Here is a 19,286-nt window from a genome sequence, read left to right on the forward strand (position 1 = left end):
AGAGCCTCTGTGGTACCACCGCCCACATGCCATTATCTTCGCCTCTCAGTGCCTCCCAGGTGCCAAGAACGGTGCCAGCCGGGCCCTGGGCTGTCAGCTCCGCATGAAAAAGACAAGCGCCCTGTTCTCACAGAGCTTGGGTCTGGGGAGGTGGGTGGGTCACAAACAAGACAGTCTGAGCCAGCAAAGAGCATTAAAGAGGGTAAATGAGACAACTCCTGAGGGTAGGGGAAAGGGAAAAAGCTTGGACAGACTGGTGATGTTTAAACTGACACAAGAACATAATTGCCTAATCACATCATAGTTTAGGGTCGTAGGGGCAGGAGGGACAAGCTTCATGAAGTAGCAGTTTGGGGTTTTTTGGGGGAAAACATTGGACATACGTTCTGATGAAGTATAAGTAGGAGTTCACCAGGCAGACAGGATCTGGAAGTCACCCCAGAGAGAAGCACAGGTAGGAGTAGAGGCAAGTAACATTATTGGGTGTGTGTGTGTGTGTGTGTGTGTGCGTGCACGTGTGTGTGTGTGCGCGCGTGCGCACGCACATGCACAACACCTGGGGCTTAGCATTCTGGAAGTCGGTAAGCTCCATGTAGGACGGCCAGAGTTCAAATCCCAGTGCTCGATTAGCTAATGCCATCATTGTCAAGGGACTCAGTTAACTGTTGTCGTCATGGAAGTGTAGTCCACAAGCTCCATGTGGGCTCAGATGCTGGGCCTGTATTGTTTCCTTTTTGTCTCCACCGCCCAGCACCATCTCCGACAAACAGCACACGATGACTGAATATATATACCAGATGAATGAATGAGTGAACACGTGATTGAGTTAGCAGTGGTAGGAGAGGCAGCAAAGAGAGGAGGACAAAGTGCGAATCAGTGTTGGCCAATGTAATGTTAGGTGTGCCACTGGTGTCATTTTAAATGTTCTAGGAGCTGCATTTTAAAAGAAAAAGAGGGGTGCCTGGGTGGCTCAGTGGGTTAAGCCTCTGCCTTCAGCTCAGGTCATGATCTCAGGGTCCTGGGATGGAGCCCTGCATCGGGCTCTCTGCTCAGCAGGGAACCTACTTCCCCTTCTCTCTCTGCCTGCCTCTCTGCCTACTTGTGATCACTGTCTGTCAAATAAATAAATAAAATCTTAAAAAAAACAAAGGTAAAAAAAGAGGTGCCTAGGTGGCTCAGTAGGTTAAACGTCAGACTCTTAGTTTCGACTCAGGCCATGATCTCAGGGTCATGGGATCGAGCCCTGCATCAGGCTCTGCGCTGGGTATGGAGCCTGCTTAAGATTCTCTCTCTCTCTCTCTCTCTCTTTCTCTCTCTCTCTTGTCCTCTCTAAAAGAAAATTTTTTAAAAAGTAAAAAGAAACAAGGTAAGTAAACTTTGAGAATACATTTTATTGAACCCAGCACATCCCAAATATTCTCAAGGAGGTAATCAGTGTTACGACATTGCTAACAAGATATTTTCCATTCTGTTATTTTGTGCTCGGTCTTCGAGATCCCAGGCGTGTTTTACAGACACAACACATCTCAGGGCACAGCCACCACATTCCCGGGACTCCACAGGCACAGGGACCTGTGGCTCCCACATTGGAAAGCACACGTCTGAATGGTGTCGGTCGGTGAGAAACCTGCTAGGGAGTCAGGACTTGATTCCTCCAGGCTGATGAGAGGCCACTGGGCGGCCAGACAGAGGAGAGCAAGGGCAGGTTTGTCACTCCCGAGGTCTCTCAGGTGACTGTGTCCTTGATGGCTTGTGAGAGCAGAGAGGCCCCTTCCATCTGCTGCACTGCAGGTGGAGAGTCACATTTGGGGTGAAGGGGGGGAGGGTCTCACTCCACCTGGCTGTGGGGTGACTGGGGTGGAGATGGGATGCTCTCCCCAACTATGAGTCACCCCCTTGGTGAACTCTAGAGCCTGAGACCCCTGCCCTGCACCCCTCTTTCCCGAGGCCATCCATGGCCCCTGGACCGGGAAGGCTTTGGCTGAGCATGGCATGTGCTGTAATTCGTGGGTAAACAGACGAGGCTCTGGGCAGCTGGGCAAGGAAATGAAGCACCTCCGCGTGTTTAGCTACAGCCCCACCTGGCCCCGCTCCCTTGGGGCCGCCTGGGGACACACGGGCCCACGGAGGCCCACGCTCACACTCGCTGCCTGGCCTGTGCTGCTCAGCGCCCCCAGGAGTATGTGGGGGGGGGCTCCCATGCGGGGTGGGGGGGCTCCTAGCTCACCCTTCCCCGCTTCCTACTCGTTTTCCTACTTCCTTGGACTTCAGACTCACACTGCCTTGCACTTTGCGCACACCCTACATGTCTCTTCCACGTTCCCTCTGACTCGGGGGGCGGGAGTGCTGGATGCTGGGAGGCTCCTGGGTGCTGGGAGGTCCCACCCCTGCTTTGGTAGCTCTGTGACTTTGGGTGGGTTACTGGGCCTCTCTGAGCCCCAGTTTCCTTGAGTGTAAGGCAGCAAGTGTGCAATGATGATTAATTGGGGTTGTGCACACAAAGCTGAAACACAATGCTGGGCACAGGGTAGGAGCCCAACAGAGGCGTCCTGCCTGCCTGCTAAGTGTCCATGGTCCCCCAGCCCGGCTCCCTGGGAGCCAGGCCCAACTCACAACACCCGGGGCCCTGGATTCTCCCAGGCTATCAGCCTCAGGACAGGGCTCACCCAGCACTGAAGCTGGGGGGCGTCCAGCAGAGACAGGGCCCCCTGAGCTCAGCTCTGCAGGTGTGAGGTTCTAGGACTCTTCAGTTGCATGGCTGATTCTTCAGTGATGACACTGGGGGCCCCCAGGATGTTGAGGTGGCACCCGGGCCAGGTCAGCCCTGAGAGAACCCGGAAGCAGGACCAGGGCCAGTTTCCCCACTAGCCCCCCCCCCCCCCAAGATTTTAACTTCTTTGGAAATCAGGGGAGAAGAAAACCAACTTTTAGAGAGGAAGAAAATGTTTTCCATTTTTCCTCACATCACCTCATATTTCTTCACATTTTTTCCTCACAACTTTTTTCACATCGGGAAGAAAAATTTAAAGCCCATGAGAATTTATTCTGGGGGGAGCACAGAAGTCGTGATGCAGCCCTGACCAGTTCTTCATTCACTCAGATGCTTTTGTTGGCCAGGGCACTTTCTGTCAGTTCTTTTTTTTTTTTTTTAAGACTTTATTTATTTATTTGACAGAGAGAGAGAGAGAGAGAGAGAGAGAGAGAGCTCACAAGTAGGCAGAGAGAGAGGAAGGGAAGCAGGCTCTCTGCTCAGCAGGGGCTCATGTGGGGCTCGATCCCAGGACCCCAGGGCCATGACCTGAGCCAAAGGCAGAGGCTTTAACCCACTGAGCCACCCAGGCGCCCCTTTCTGTCAGTTCTTGTTCAAGCCTTACAGTCTGATCCACTGCACACATATCTTGGCTCCCTCTGATGGGGAAAACGAGACTCATGGGAGGTAAATCAGTGGCCCGCGACAGGGGGTTGAGAGGTGACCAAGGTGGGATTTGAGCTGGGGTCCCTCTGAGTCCAAATGCCTTCCTTTATCACAACACACTATTTGCAAATTCCTCATTTTATTTAATCTGGTCCTCACGGCAGTGAGGGTGGCACAGTCATTCCCATTTTAAAGCTGAGGGAACTGAGGCCTGGATTAGAGGAGGCTCTTGGTGGCTTGCCTAGTCGGTAAGGGTGTCGGGGACTAGCCCTCTCCTCCTAAACGCTCCCTATGGCCCCCTGCAAGCACCCTCACCTGCCCACCCCCGACATGTGGACAAGGTGGGGCCTGGCGCTGCCACCTTAGAGGGTGGGGAGCAAAGAGAGGCAGCGGGCCAAAGACCAGAGGGAAGGTTTAAAAGAAACCATGGGTTCCCCCAGACAAATGCCCCTCTGTAGCTCTAGGCCTGTTGTGACTGGCCAGGGACCAGCTCTCACCGCGGCAGCTTAAACGGCTGGGGTGGTTTCCCCACCTCCTGTCCTCTCGGCAGGCCAGTGCCTGCCAGGCCCGGGCTTGGGCAGGAAAGGGCAGGGGTGTTCCCTCTGGAATGGAGGGTGTGGGAGGCCAGCAAGATTTGGGAAGGGCGAGGGGCCATGTCCTGAACCAAACTTGCAGCTGGGCATGTCACAAGATGGAAGGCGCATGAGACGGAGGTCACTGGGTCCCCGCTGTGTGTTTTACAGGACAACATACCAAAGTCCAGACAGAACAAAGGACTTGCCCAAGGTCACGCAGCAAGGACGTAGCAGAGATACTCCTAACTTCCAGCCCAGGGTGCTTACTTCCTGCACAGGCCTCCCTGTCTGTGTTGAATAGCTAAGATGGCGAGCTCCGCAGATCAGGCAAGAAGGTCACATGTTAAAATTACAGAGTAAGGACTAGGTTTCTTCGAATTCCATGTACAAGGGCAGATACCCCAGACAGCATCTACATCCTAAACACGTTCATTACAAACACTTTGAGGTCAGCCAAGTGCTTGGAAAAGGCAGAGGGAGAGACAGAATCAAAAGTGAGACCATTGGAAGGTTGGTTTTAGGGACGAATGCAATTTACGGGAGTCTCTAAGAGGACAGTGGTCTTGGTTCTTAAAGGCAATGATGAGCCCCCCCAAGGCACTGGGAGGTGGGGTACTTGGTTCCCGCAGGTTGCTGGTTCCCATTTGGGTTTGGTGTTTTCCCTGCTCTCCCACCCCCAATTCCCCCCCAGAAGTTTACAGTTGCCAGGTCCATGGGGTTCCAAACTCAGTTTCATCTATGTGTTTGTGCTCTGATGGACGACAGTTGGTAGCAGCTCAGAAACCCCAGTCTGTGCCTTCTAGAAACGTCATGCCATGCAGCCGGTGGCACCTGAGCTGAGGGCAGTGTGAGAGCCAGGTGGGGTCTCCCTGATGGCCCACCAGCTCACTTCCTCTAGGTTTGGTTTGGTTCTTTCTTTTGTTGTCATTGATCTTGTTTCAGATCAATCAACAAAGAGTTCTCGAAACCGTACCAAATTAACTATCAATGAAACAACATCTCTCCATACCCCCTGGGTGCCTCGCTGGCCCTCAGTTTCCCTCTGGGTAAGGAGAAAGGGCTGTGGACTCTGTAGTTTTCAGACTGGCTCCCACGGAGTCCTGTGACCGCAAGGAGTTGCCTCCCAGGACCACCACCACAGGGGGCGGTGAATGAGAAATTGGGTGGGGGAGGTGGTTCAAAGGGAGGTATTTGGTTCCATAAGGCTTTGGGGAAGCTTCCTTTTCTATCATAAATTCATTCCCCAGACTTTTCCAGAGAACAGTAGATCTTTCAGTTTGGACCAACACATCAGAATATCTGCCAGTTTCCCTTTTTCTGGCCTCTGTTGTCCCCTGAGTCAGACTGTGACCCGCCCCGCCCGGGCTCCCCCTGAGGCCCTGGATCCCCTGTCCTTCCACGCCTAGTTCGTTCCTCTGCTTTAGTGGGGCCTGTCCTCCAGGAGCTTCCCGGGGAAAGGTGCCTGGGTAGGAGGGATTTTTTTTTTTTCTTTTGGAGCTTCGCATGCCAGAAAACGTCCTTCTACCTTTCCACTCAATGTTTAGTTTGGCTTACTGTACACTTCTGGCTGGAAATTATTTTCCCTCAGAACTTTGGAGAGTTGTCTCAGAGCTCCTAGTGCTGCTGATAAATTCTCCTCTCATCTGATTGTGGGTCCTTTTATTTGCATTTGACCCTATTCAAACAAACAAACCAAGGGAGGTGTATGAGGTATTTTCTTTACGCTCAACGTTCTGAAAAGACATGATGATGAGCCCTACTGTGGGTCGTCCTTATTGTTCTGGGGACTCAGAGAGTCCTTTCATTCTGGAAGCTCCTGGTCTACATTTCTGGGAAATTTTCCGGGATTCTTTGATAATGTCCTCTCTTCGATTTTCTCTTTTTTAATCATTTCTGGAATTCTTATTAAGAGGACGTGGGACCTCCAGGAGCAATCTGTTCTGACCTACTTTTATCTTTTTCGTTTCATTTTCTGAGAGATTTTCTCATCTTCCAACCCTTCTATTAAAGTTTCTGTTTGGCCAGGCTTTTCTTATTTATTTCTTGGCACCCTTTCTTGTTTTCAGAATATTCTTTTCTTACAGCACCCTGATTTGCCTTATAGATGCGGGGTCTTACCTCTCTGAGAACAAGGACATTTTCTTCTGCCTTTAGTTTCGTCTGTTTGTTTTAAATGCCTCCAGCTGTTCATTTGTTTTGTTTGCTGTCTGTTCATTTGTTCGAGGCCCTTGGTCTATTGGCCCTTTGTTATCTTTTTGTTTAAGAGTAAGGCACTACAGGGGTACCTGTGCGGCTCAGTGGGTTAAAGCCTCTGCCTCCGGCTCGGGTCATGATCCCAGGGTCCTGGGATCGAGCCCAAATCTGGCTTCCTGAAGCTCAGTGGGGAGCCTGCCTCCCTTTCTCTTTCTCTGCCTGCCTCTCTGCCTACTTGTGATTTCTGTCAAATAAATAAATAAATAAATAAAAATTTTAAATTATTGGAAAAAAAAAGAGTAAGGCACTACAAAGCTCATTTATTTATTTTTTTTTTTGAAAGATTTTATTTATTTGAGGGAGAGAGTGAGAGCCTGTGCATGAGTTGGTGGGGGGCAGTGGGCAGAGAGAGGGAGATGCAGGCTCCCTGCTGAGCAGGGAGCTGGATGCGGGGCTCAATCCCAGGACCCCAAGATCATGACCTGAGCCAAAGGCAGACACCTAACCGACTGAGCCACCCAGTTGCCCCTAAAAAGCTTATTTAAAAAAAAATTTTCCTGAGGTGCTCTGGTTAGGGGGTGGGAGGCTTGTCAACTAGTAACCTCATTGGCTGATTGGTGAGAACCTGGTCCTTTCATGGAGGCTCTTGTAACTTCCATCAGTATCTAGTCTGTTCTCTTTGGCTGGTCAGTCTCCCCAGCCCCTCTCTAATTTCCTGCTTAGAGGTTAAGCCTGGCTGCCTCAGTTCAGGCCCAAGGGTCTCAGGGGACAGGGTGAGCCCCTCACTGCATGATTTAGACTTTCCCTCAGCCCCATTCCCAGCCAGGAATGAACCCCCACCAGTGCTAGGTTTCTTTCAGAGATCGGAGTCCTGAAGTCAGCTGTGCCCTGAATCACTTGGGGATCTTGTACAAGGCTGACTCAGGTCCAGATTCTTGTCTAGTGTTCCTGATGTGGCCTGAGAGTCTGCATTGCTAACAAGATGTTCAGAGCTGCTGATGCTGCTGACCCAAGGGCCACATTTTGGACAGCCAGGGTCTAGAGCAGTGCTGGACGCATTCTAGAACTGCACTCACCAATAGAGGGCCACAAGGCATGGGAAATAGTCAGCACTTGAAATGTGGCTGGTGGGAGTAAGGCGCTAAAATGTATTGTTTTATTTAACTTACTTTTCCCTTAAATGTAGGCGGCCATGTGTGGCTGTGATGTTGGACAGTGCAAGTCTAACTCCTGATTCACTATCTGTAGAGACGGATTTACCTGATCGTGCAGGACCAGGAGGCCTATGGCCAGGAGGACGAGGTCAGGGGCTGGCTGGGCTGGAGCTGAGCTGCTCCTCTTAAAGACTTGTGTCTTCCTTTTTTCAGCCCCACATGACACCTGACTTTGGGGAGCACCTGTTGCCCCCCGTTCATGAGCTTTCCTGAGCTGCTTTAACATGATCCGCTTTTACAGGTTCCTCCCCCGCACCCTACAGGTTTCACTAGGCCTCTGCCTTTTCCAGGCTGCAGAATCAATACGAAAGCATCAGCGTGTCCAGCTTTCAAACCTGGAACGGCCTCTCTCCAGTGTGGTTTCTTCTCTCCTTTCCCTTTGGCCATGAGGATGTATACACCTTGATTCCTCTACTGTCTTCTGCGGGGGTCTGGGGAGGATGCAGAAATGAAAGCTTGGCCCTCCATCTACTATGCGTAACCCTCTGCAATTTTGTTTTTAAAGATTTTATTGTTTTAAGTAATCACCCAAGTGGGGCTCGAACTCATGACCCCAAGATCAAGAGTCACAGGGTCCACTGATGAAGCCAGCCAGGTGCCTCCCCCCTTTGCAGTTTTTAAAAAGATAAAAATGGTTCTGGGGCCCCTGGGTGGCTCAATTGGTGGAGCATCTAACTTTTGATTTCAGTTCAGGTCATGATCTCAGGGTCAGGAGATCGAACCCCACATCTGCTAGGCATGGAATCAGCTTGAGTGTCTCTCCCTCTCCTCTGCCCCTCCCCCTCTTCATGCCCACAATCTTTTTTTCTTCTTTCTCTCAAATAACTAACTTAATTAAAAAAAAAAAAAATAGTTCCCAAACTTTGTTTCTCCCGGGATGATGCAACACTCAATTTGTCCCTTCATCTCTCATTTTCCTTTGGGCCGGGATATTTGTCGTGCCCAGGAGCCTAGAGAAACCATCCCTATGTCACTGCCGAGCCTGAGGGCTGCTGGAAGAAGTCAAAGGCTCTGCCTGTCTGGGGAGAAAGAGCCTGGCTAACCCACTCAATGTGGTTTCTTGATTCTGTAAAGGGACTGGGGTGCTCGGGCGGGGTCGGACCGCCGCCTCCTCCCCTAGCAGAGCAGAGCAGGGAGAGCATTTATAAGACTAAAGACTTTCTAAGCCTTTGGCAGGGAGGAGATTTGGAAAGGGGAAATTGAGACAGGTTATCAGTTAACTAACAAATCACACAGATGGGTGGAGGCTGGGCTGAGCAGGCCCTTCAGGACAGAGGAACTACGGACGGATGGATGTACTTGAAGCTTAGGTTGGAGGTAGGTGCTAAGGCTTATGGGAAACAGCTTGCGTGGCAATGGGGGTGGGGGACAGTCAAGACTGCCTAGTTGTCCCCTTGCCCCACACCCACTCCCACCCCACGCCCCCGAGCTCACACGCACAGCTGTGCCCCAGCTAGCCGGCCCAGGGTCTCCGGGACCCTTTCTCTGCTCCTCTCACAGCACTTCTCCCATACTCCCTCCCGCTGGGTGCTGGTACCCACGGCTCCCTGGGTATGTGATCTACCTTTGAATCCCGCACGACAGCAGGATATGCCTTTTCAGGCTCGTTGGAGGAGGTAGGAGTGGATTGAGTACAAACCTTGGGGTCAGTGAGATGAGAGTCGAAATCTACCATGTGTGAGGCTGAGTGATGACCCCCAGCAGTATCCACATCCTAATCCCCCAAACCTGGGACCCTGTCCCCTTAATGGCAAAGAGGAGTTTGCGGGTGTGATGAAATTAAGGGTTATGAGATGGGGAGATGATCGTGGGTTACCCAGGTATGGCCAATGTAATCACGAAAATCCCGTAGGGAGGCCAGAGAACCAGAGAGAAGGAGGCATCATGATGGAAGCAGAGGTCAGAGACACAGACACAGGAAGATGCTATACCGTGAGCTTGGAGGTCAAGGTGGACGGTGGGGCCTTGGGCCAAGGAATGCCGGTGACCTGCCTAAGCTAGAACAGACAAGGAAACAGATTCTCTTCTAGAAGCTCCAAAAGGAACACAGCCAGGCCAACACCTCAATTTTAGCCCAGTGATGCTGATTTTAGGCTTCTGACCTCTGAAATGCTAAGAAAAGCAATTTTTTTGTTGTTTTTAGTCACTTCGTGTGTGGTGATTTGTTACGCAGTCCTAGGAAATGAATGCCTCCTAGCTCTGCCTTGTATTAGCCCAGAGACCCCGGGCCAGTTACCTGCCCTCTCTGAGTCTCACTTCTCTCCGCGGGAAAATAGAGGTTACATGTGAAGAACTCAGCATGGTAGCAGGTACTCAGCAGGCCCTGGATGGACGGGCCGTGGTCCTGTTTGCAGTCACCGTTTGCAGTCACCGTCCCCGTCTCTGCCGACCTTCTGTCCACAGATGTAAGTACAGACTAGATATTTTCTTTGTTGTCTAGACATTTTTGGGGTAGAAAAGATAGGGAACTGTTGCCAGGCCTCTAGTTCTTCTCCAGCCTGGGGCAATTTGCCTCCCTGAGGACACTCAGCACGCCTAGGGACCTGGGGGTGCTCTGGCAGCTCATGGGCAGAGGTGGGGGATCCTGCCTTTCCCAGGGTGGTCCCCAAAGCACAGAATTACAAAATATTGGGGAGCCTGAGTGGCTCAGTGCGTTAAAGCCTCTGTCTTCAGCTCAGATCAGGATCCCAGGGTCCTGGGATCAAGCCCCGCATCGGGCTCTCTGCTCAGCAGGGAGCCTGCTTCCCTCTCTCTCTCTCTCTGCCTGCCTCTCCATCTACTTGTGATTTCTCTCTGTCAAATAAATAAAATCTTTAAAAAAAAAAAAAAGAAGAAGAAGAAGAAGAATTCCATACAGGCTTCTTTAAAAAAAAAAAAAAAAGAAGAATTACGAAATGTGAACGGTAAACGGGGCCGTGGCCCAGGAACCCTGCCACCCTCTGGATGTTTGTCGTACCTCTTGGGCTCACAACATCAACAAGGAGAAAGAGGAGTGAGCACAGTCCTGGCCCAGCAGGGTTGTGGACCCCCAGAGCATCCCCAGAAATATTCCTTACCTCCTGGGAGGTTTGGCTGCTGTGAGCGATCTCAAGGTGGAAGGTCCAAGTTTGATCCTCAGCTCCTGCCCTCTCTTGATATGAGACTTTGGGCTAGTCACTTAACCTCTCTGAGCCTATTGTATGTCAGCAAAGTGGCCATAAAACAACCTGCCTTGTGTTAAGAGCAACCGTGTCGAAGCCCAGTACCTAGCGCTGTGTCGGCATCTCCTTAAACTGTCACTCCCCGTCCTTACAGCGTGTCAAGGGAGAATTCTTTCCCTCCAACCTATTCCCTTAAGGGCATCAACTTTTTAACCTTTTAACCTTTCTCTCCCTTGGGGTCAGTGGGACACATGCAGGCTTACATGAGCCTTCAGGTGGAGTTTGAGGACTCTTGGGAGCTGGCTGTTGGCTTGCAAGGGCGAGACCCAGGGGCAAATGGAAGCCGCGGGTCACATTCCAGCTCTCGGTCAGTCTCTGCCACAACGCCCACAGGTCTTCTTCCTGCCGACTCCTGGCACGGCCTGTGCTGCCCTTTTGGCACCAGGCACAAATCTGCCTTGTGACTGCTTTCATCTGGGATTTCTATTTATATCTCTCGGTACAGGGAACTTATCAGGCTTGCGTCTTGGCTGGAAGCTCTTTGGGGGCACCTCTCGTTAGAATGTGGGCCCAAAAATCAGAAATAAAGGATGTTCAAGCCATTGACAGGGCAGGTCATTAAGACTTGATAGATGTGGTGGATCTGAAACCTGAGCTTCCGGATGCAAAGGCCCCTGCTTTTTCCAAAGGACTTCACTATGACATTGATCAGGCCCCTCAGTCATCAGGGCTGGGCTAGGCAGGGTTGGGGGGGGCAGTGATCCCCACTCAGTATTGACTGGAGGAAAGAATCTTTTTTTTTTTTTTAAGATTTTTATTTATTATTTGACAGACAGAGATCACAAGTAGGCAGAGAGAGGAAGTGAAGCGGCTTCCCACTGAGCAGAGTGGCGGATGCAGGGCTTGATCCCAGGACCCTGGGATTATGACCTGAGCTGAAGGCAGAGGCTTTAATAAACCACTGAGCCACCCAGGCACCCCTGGAGGAAAGAATCTTAAAGGAAACAATTCCAGGAGCTCCTGGGTGGCTCAGTCAATTAAGCGTCTGCCTTCAGTTCAGGTCATAATCTGGGGTCCTGGAATTGAGCCCCGCGTTGGGCTCCCTGTGAGAAGCCTGCTTCTCCCTCCGCCTCTGCCCCTGACCTCCCCCCGACCCCTGCAACACTCACTTGCTCTCTCCCTCTGTCTCTCTCAAATTAAATCTTTTTTTAAAAAGAAAACAATTCCATTCCAGTTAGGTATCTATGGCATGCTCTTGCCCTCTCCATCCAGCAAGCCCCGCAAGCCCCGTGCTCTACCAGTCCCATGAGGATTTTTGCCTTCCTGGCAGAGGTTTTACTATTCCTCAGTGGAAATGGAAGAGAAGGTTGAACCCTCCAGAAATTCTAGTGAATCCCTCTTCAAATCCCCTCCTTGGGACATAGTTTCATGGTCTGATTTTCTGACTTCCCTGTTCATATAGAGTTTGACCATATCAGCAAACACTTGACCAGGTAGAGAACTGGGAGCTCAAGGTCCAAGGAGAGCAGGGAGAGCACAGACTGAGGATAGAAAAGCAAGAAGAGGGGCTAGGAACTGACCTTGACCATTCACCCACCACCCATCAGGCACCATGCTGGGTAATTATAGCTCCCTGATTGTCACAACCTTACAAGATAGCACGCTATCCTTACAAATGAAAACACTGAAGCCTAAAAAGTGCCTCAGCTCATAGAGCTAGCTGGTCAGAGATGAGGTCAAGATCAAAACCCAGGTCTCCCTGACCCCAGAGCCCTCGCTGGGTCATGACCTCCTAGACAGCGTGCTCTGTCACAACACTACCAGGAGGTCTCGAGATCCACCCAGGAGGAACTGGACTTGCTCTCCTGAGGGCCCATACTAATGAGGTCAAGGCTAACAGGGGCCAGTGCAAAGTCTTACACTTAAGTTCAAAATGACATTTGCACAGGAGTGTAATGGAGACCTGGTTACTGGGCAGCAGCTGATCGTAATATTGTCCCGTCATAACGCGGCTGCTGTTGCCTTGTATTTCCAAAGCACTTTGAAGTTTAGAAAGCCCTTCCACTTACCAAACTCAGAGCTTTGATGGACCATAAACAAGCATGAGAGTAAGTCTGGAAAAGGTTTGGGAGTATACCAATAGGGTGTGTATGCTGCAACAGCCTGTAAGGGTAAAGAGCTATTTGTTTGCATTAATCCAGTGGAATATCAGTAGACTTTGGGCTCAGCCACTGTTCTAAATGTATTACACGTTTGATCTCTGTTAATTCTCACAACAACCCATGTTGCACAGATCAGAAACCAAGAGGGGAAGAAAGTCCGACCAAGGTCACAGAGCTAAAATTCAGGCTTAGGTCTGAGAAGTATCAAGACAAATGTCCTTCTGGACATTTCAGCCCCCCCACCCCACCCCGGAGATAGGGGTCCCATTTGGGGTGCTGTATTTAACAGGGACGTTAACACACAGAGTAATGATCTCACAAAGGACACGATCATTGTAAAGATTGTTTGAAGGAGCTTAGTATATTTGTCCTGGAGGAGAAAATGATCAGAGAACATATCATTGCTGTTTTCATGGGCGTAAAGCTCCTTTCTTTAGAAATAGGTTGGGTTCCCAGAACGTGTACCAACCGTTTGTTGGTTAGTGTAAACGGGATAAACTGTAGCCAGCTGCTGGCGCCACCTACTGGTGGGGGGTAAAATTGATGGGCTGACTGGGGCCGCTGTCGCTGTTCATCCCTGAAGCTTGGTTTCACCTTTCTTACACAGAAGTGCTCAAATCTGGTGGGTTGTGCATAAGACGCAGCATATGTACCTTTATGGCAAGAGAATTAGGACCAATGGGTGAAAATTATAAGGAAGGATATTTTGGTTTTGACATGAAGTTTAGTTTTCTGAAAAAAATCTACAAAACTCTAGGGGCTGATTGGGAGTAGTGAGGTTCATGTCTGTGGGAGAAACCAATTCATGCTGAATCTCCCAAGGTTTGGGCAATGGCAAGAACTCAATCCCAGTGTTTTGGTGGGTCTGGGGTCTTCCTGGGTTACCTACTCTGAGTTACAGTTGGCCGTTTGAGTGGGGGTCTGCCAGTGTTGTTAGCATCTTTGTTGTCTTATCCAGGGAGGAACTTCTAGGGTTCCAAGGGGACTGAGCAGTGGGGGAGATACTTGGAAGAGGTGAGATCTGGGAATGTTTATCTTCCAGATACGGCTTGAACATTTGACCAAGGGATAGGCAGAGAGGAGTGACTCAGAGGGTAAATGGTCCTGACCTTCCATCACTTCCCAGACTGACCTCCCACACAGGACCATTTGTAAACAACCCAGGGGAACAACAGTTCCTTGTAGATTCTGTAAATGCGATTAAGGCTAAGACAGAGGCTGAAGACAGAGGTTCAGAGTGTGGCTGAGAGCAGGGACCAGTCAGACAGGACCAGTCAGGGGTCTGGGGCAGAGCTGAGCCCCAGCCTATGTGGGTTTTCTCATCAAAGCTTTGCGGATTCAGGGCCTGGGTGCCAGGCCATTTGTGTCTTGCACATTCCCCGGGAGGCTGTCCAGTGAGGATATGCGGAGAAGGGGCCATGGGGTAGGACAGACCCTGGCACAAATCCTAGCATGACACTCCGTTAGCCTTGTGAGTCTAGGTTGATTACTTCTGTACTGTGAGCCTCAGCTTTTTCATCTGTAGAAGGAGCAGTGATTCCACGTTCCTTACCCGAGAGGTATGAGGATTTAATGAGACCTCCTTCATAGAGCACTGAGTACCATGTTGGCACATAATTTATTATTATTATTATTATTATTATTATTTATTATTAAATTAACCTCTGTTAGTGAAAACCATTCCCAGTCTCCCTGCCCCCTCCTTGCTTTTTTGTGGCCATGGATCTGGTGACAGACACATTGGGTACTGAAAAGCCCTTGCTGGGCCTCACTTGGTTAACAGGAATGGCTGGGTCCCACACATGAAAACACCCACAGCCTTGGCCGTCAATGTCCCACCGCCCTCCCTCCCACCTTCCCTGATGGGGCAGGAACAGAGATGTGATTGAGAGCCTTTGGGGCCTGACATAAGGCAAGATATACTCTGAGATGACTCACTGTTCTCTCAGAAAGAATAGCCTGCCCGTCCGAAAGGAGGTCTGCACCCAGAACTAGGCCCCCTCGAGGTCACCTTGAAGGGTCTGCGGAGGAATCTGTGTCCTGGTGGCCTTGGGCAGCTGCGTTACTGGTCAGTGTGTGTGTGTGTGTGTGTGTGTGTGTGTGTGTGTGTGCGTGCACACGCACACGTGCATTTTTCCATAGTAACCTGTCAGGAGCCCCTCTAGACACAACAGGTACGAGCAGCAGATTGGTGAAGTGGGCTTTGAAGTTTGCAGGCCCAGGTACATAAGCCAGCTCTGCATCTTCCAGACTGTGTAAGCGGGCAGAGAAAGCTTTAGAGTCCCAAACCTTGGGGTCCTCCTCTGATCCAGGGGAGGGGAAACCCTATTTTACATGGCCTTTGCTAATTAAATCAAAGCATGGATTAAAAAAGAAAATGCCTGGCCCAAGGTCTTGGCACGGAGTGGGCACTTGGGTGATGGTGTCTATCATTTTTGTGCATGTTGGTCCAAAGGAGATGTGTCCCCCAGGCAGGGTTTAGCCTTATCAGTGACGATGCCATGTCTCTCTCACTAAGTGACCCTGGATCAGTGGCTATTTGTCTCTCTTGTTCTGTTTTTAAAAGGAATTGAATTAAAAACAGTATTTATGGGTCTTCTCAGATTAATATTGGTGTGGGTAGAAGCAGATGGTTTAGGCAAATGCATCATAAAACTCTTTACGATCAGATGGGGGAATGGTGGGCAGTGGGGGGCAGGTGCCTCTCCTTCTTGGGAGTAGCAGTGGGGGCAGGGGTTGGGGGAGACTTTCATTCCATATTGTCATATGGGTCCTAATTTATTTTTATAGAAAGAATTTTTCCTTGTTTTGAGCTCCAGAGAGCCACCTGGCTCTGAGTTCAGCAAATATTTGCTATTATCCCCACCCCCACCCCCCAAATACTCAGAGCTGCCATTTATCAAGCACTGAAAGCACTTTCCATACTTAACCTTGAACCCTCAGCTCCCTTGGGAAAAGCCACCTCATTTTACAAACGAGCAAACCAAGCTGGGAGAAGTTCAGCCACTTGCTTCCGTACTTCTCCTGGCAGAGGTGAGAAGAACCAGCCAGTTTATCTGGGAGACGTAGGAGGAGGATACAAAAAAGACCCCAAACAGCCTCTACCCTCAAGGACCCGGCAGTGAACATGGGAGGCTAACTGCCAGACAGAGCAACTGAGACACGTGCTGTGGTCATGCTTCTTTGCGGAGTTCTGCTGTGGGAGCGGAGGACCAAAGGCTAATTCTGGCTAGGGGATGGGGGAGCCTTCTTAGGCATGGCTAGGCTCAGTCCTGAAGGATGTGTTCATTTTGGAGAGGCAGCCACCAGGGGAACATGGCCAGTGGGCCTGTTGAAGGAGGTCAGGAGACAGGAAGCCCAGCGAGGAAGAAAGGTTGACCAGTACAAAGAGTCAGGCAGAGCCACACAGGGCTCCTTGGGAGAGCCCAAGTCATGGGAGTCCTGAGGATCTGGTGTTTGGGAGGAAGGGACAGACAAGAACTATGGGTTTTTAAGTAGTGCCCCGTGGCTTAAAGGAGGGTAGAGAAAGTGAAGGCAGAGAGGGCCATTCTGAGGCTGAGGCCCCCATGGGGTGGGACAGGCCACAGCCACCAGAGGCCCCAGCCTGATCAGCCTGACGACCTGCCTCCAGTTCAGGTGCGCTGACCCATTTCCATCAGGAGCTGGGGAAGTGGGGAGCTGCGGCCAGGAGGTGGGAACTCTCAGGAGATGTCCACTGTGGGAAGGGGGGGTGAGGTTGTGGGGGGGTGAGGTTGTGGGGGGGCACGGAGCCTGGGCAGCAAGGCCCAGGAATGCCGGGGGAGGATGGAGTGGTCCCTTGTCAGGGCAGTTAGGCAGAGGTTGGTGTGAGAAGCAGAGAGACTAGAGAGGCTGGAAACAGCCAGTGAAGTGTTTTCGCTGCCAGCTGTTCAAGTGTGGGCACTGGGAGACGATTATTGTTTTTTTGAGCCTGAGAACGCTCTGTCTCTCTCTCACTAGAATGTGAGCGTCTGGAGGCAAGGAGTCTACCTGGCCTTTCACCAGTGTGTTCCCAGCTCCTAGCACAGCGGCCGTCACTTAGTAGGTGCTCAGTTAGTATTTCTTTAGTAAATATGTAGAACCACAGTCTGTATATGCGGACGCGGTAAACATTTTAAAGCTTGGATAAGAAGAAGACACACTAATGGTCAAGGTCGTGGTTACTTCGGGGGGAGGGAGGAAATGAGGTAGGAGTAGAAAAAGGATTTCAGCAGAGTCTCTCTTTTCTTCTTTAATAAAGAAGAACTGAAGAGAATACGATCGTGAACATTCATTCCATCTGAGTGCTGAGTACATGCACTCCTATGACATTATTATTTATAATTTTAAAATATTTATCTTAAGAAGAAAATGAATTGGGTGACTGGGTGGCTCAGTCGGTTGAGCATCTGCCTTCGGCTCAGGTCATGATCCTAGGGTCCTGGGATCAAGCCCCACATCGTGCTCCCTGCTGGGGGTGGGGGTCTGCTTTCCCTCTCTCTCTCTACCCCTCCCCCTGCTTGTGCACGCTCTCTCTCTCAAATACATATATAAAATCTTTTTTTAAAAATGAAAAAATGCAAATTGGTGTACAAATATTGTGTTAGGTGTAAAGAATATCTCTTCTCCGGAAGATGGAGTGACCGCCATGAAGCCCATGGCTTCTTAGCGTGACAAATAGGCCTGGATAATTCTTTCCTTGGTGGCGATCCTTCACAGGCCTCCAGACTGTCAGCAGCTACAGTGAAGCAGGAAACCCTCGTGCGTGTCCCTCCTCTTCTCAATGCCTGTCGTTCAGAGCACGTGTGGATACTACCATAGGCTCAGAATACACTTCTTGGGAGGATCTCAATTACTCGTTCCTGAGGGCGTGATGTTGCATGAACGGCGTCCCTCCTGGCTCACTCCTTAAGTGTAAGATCGCAGGCTTGTGAATTTGGATTCCTGCCGCCATCAGGGAAAGAAGCTATACTGTGCCCTCAGAGAGTCTGTTTGGGTCCAAGCTCTGTGTCTTCCTTACTGTGTGACTTTTGTCCCTTCACTCAACCACTCTGAGCCTCAGTTTGCTCAGCAGCAAAAGGTGATGACTGAGAAGATGATTAACGAGTGAGCTTGATACAGGTGTGAAGCCTGTAACAGGGCCCAGTGCCTGGCGGGCGCTCAGCACACATGGCCTGTCCTCCCGCTGAGGGCTGTGTGCAGCCTGGCCTTTGTTGTCCTGCCATCCCAAGCCATGTCTGTCCCTCAAGGCCCATGCAAATTTAGCTTTTCCTTGAAACCATTCTTCACAGCCAGGGATGGCTTATGTCCCTGACTGCTTGGTAGCATAGTTAAATTTTCCATTTACTTGCTTATTGGTTTATTTATGTTGGCCTCCCTAGATTGCAAAGCTTCTGAAAGCAGGAGCATCGTTTCGGGCATCGTTACGAGATGCTGACCGCCGCACCCCGTGTCCTGGGTTAAATGCAAACTTGGGGCTCCATGAATCCTTGGGGACTTCACTTTCATCAGGAAAATGACAATCATAGCCTCCCTCACACAGTTTCTAGAAGATAACTGTTTAGACATTCTGGGTACAACCTCATTAGGAAAAATTTAATAAATATTATTGAATTAATTTAAACAACCATGAACGATGAAGTTCTTTATAAATGTCAGACGTTATTTTTAATTCTCCACAGTAGACAGTGAAAGGACTTGTATTTATTTACTTGCTGCTAAGAGAAACCGCCTGCTTGACTCTTCTCTGGTCATCCAGGTGAGGACCAAAGGAGGCATCACACAGGCATTGTAAAGCTCACCCTGGTGTTAAATGAAATTTTATCTTTGTTCTTCCCAGGATCAAGATGACCACAGCCACCCCTTTGGGGGGTACTACCTTCTTCTCCTTGAACGTGACCACCAGAGAAGAAGACTTTCTGTACAAGAGTAAGGTCAAGTTGGCTTGGCAGCCAGGGGAGGGATGGTGGGATGAGAACTGTGGTCTTCTCCTGGTGTTGAGGTCAAGAGCGTGGGTTCCGGAGATAGACTACCTGGGTCCCCAGTGGCACTTCTGCCATAGGCCCGCCATGACTGTGAGCACGTGACCTCATAGCTTTGTGTCTGTTTCCTCGTCTGTAAGATGGGGATATTAATGAAGCTACTCTTAGCATCACACACGTGAATGGTATGAAGACTAAACCAGATGACCATGTAAGGAGCTTAGAATAGCCTCAAGTCACACAAACTACCTAATGAGTAGTAATGTGATCATTACTGCTGTGACTGCTGTTGTCATCAGGGACTTTTGGGGTCTGGAGGGCAACAGACATTGACTCTCCTGTAAGAGGTCCCTCAATGAGTCACCTTACAATGTAACTACTTTCATACTCTTCATACTGTTTTTACAAGGCAAAACCCATCAGTTGACAAAGGAGTAAATGAGTGGGGGTGGGAGTAGTCCTTGGGAGACATTTGGCAGGAACAAGGGATGCCCGGAAGGAAACTTAACAACCACTCTTCAGAATACCAGTTAATCACGTGAGGGGAAGTTGGGACTGTTTCCGTCTTTTCTGTTGGTCTGGCACGTACCCCCCGCACATGGAACAGGC

At 50.2% G+C, this 19,286-nt stretch overlaps 1 protein-coding gene across 8 annotated transcripts in view; it reads left to right on the forward strand.

Moving 5' to 3' along the window:
* The window catches only part of NCMAP (non-compact myelin associated protein), a 41,449-nt gene that overhangs the window by 14,567 nt on the left and 7,596 nt on the right, over positions 1 to 19,286 (forward strand). For 2 of the 8 annotated variants that reach the window (XM_082687948.1, XM_082687947.1), the window contains exons 2-4: positions 9,541 to 9,802; positions 14,649 to 14,767; positions 18,536 to 18,624. In XM_082687948.1, the coding sequence (XP_082544074.1) occupies positions 18,543 to 18,624 (82 nt within the window). In that variant the 5' untranslated portion in view covers positions 9,541 to 9,802; positions 14,649 to 14,767; positions 18,536 to 18,542. Of the gene's footprint in view, positions 1 to 9,540; positions 9,803 to 14,648; positions 14,768 to 16,677; positions 16,759 to 18,535; positions 18,625 to 19,286 lie in introns of those variants that run through there. The other 6 variants (XM_082687946.1, XM_082687952.1, XM_082687951.1 and 3 more) reach the window with 5 other exon arrangements.

Source organism: Mustela nivalis (genome assembly GCF_964662115.1).
Source record: "Mustela nivalis genome assembly, chromosome: 10".
NCBI lineage: Eukaryota > Metazoa > Chordata > Mammalia > Carnivora > Mustelidae > Mustela > Mustela nivalis.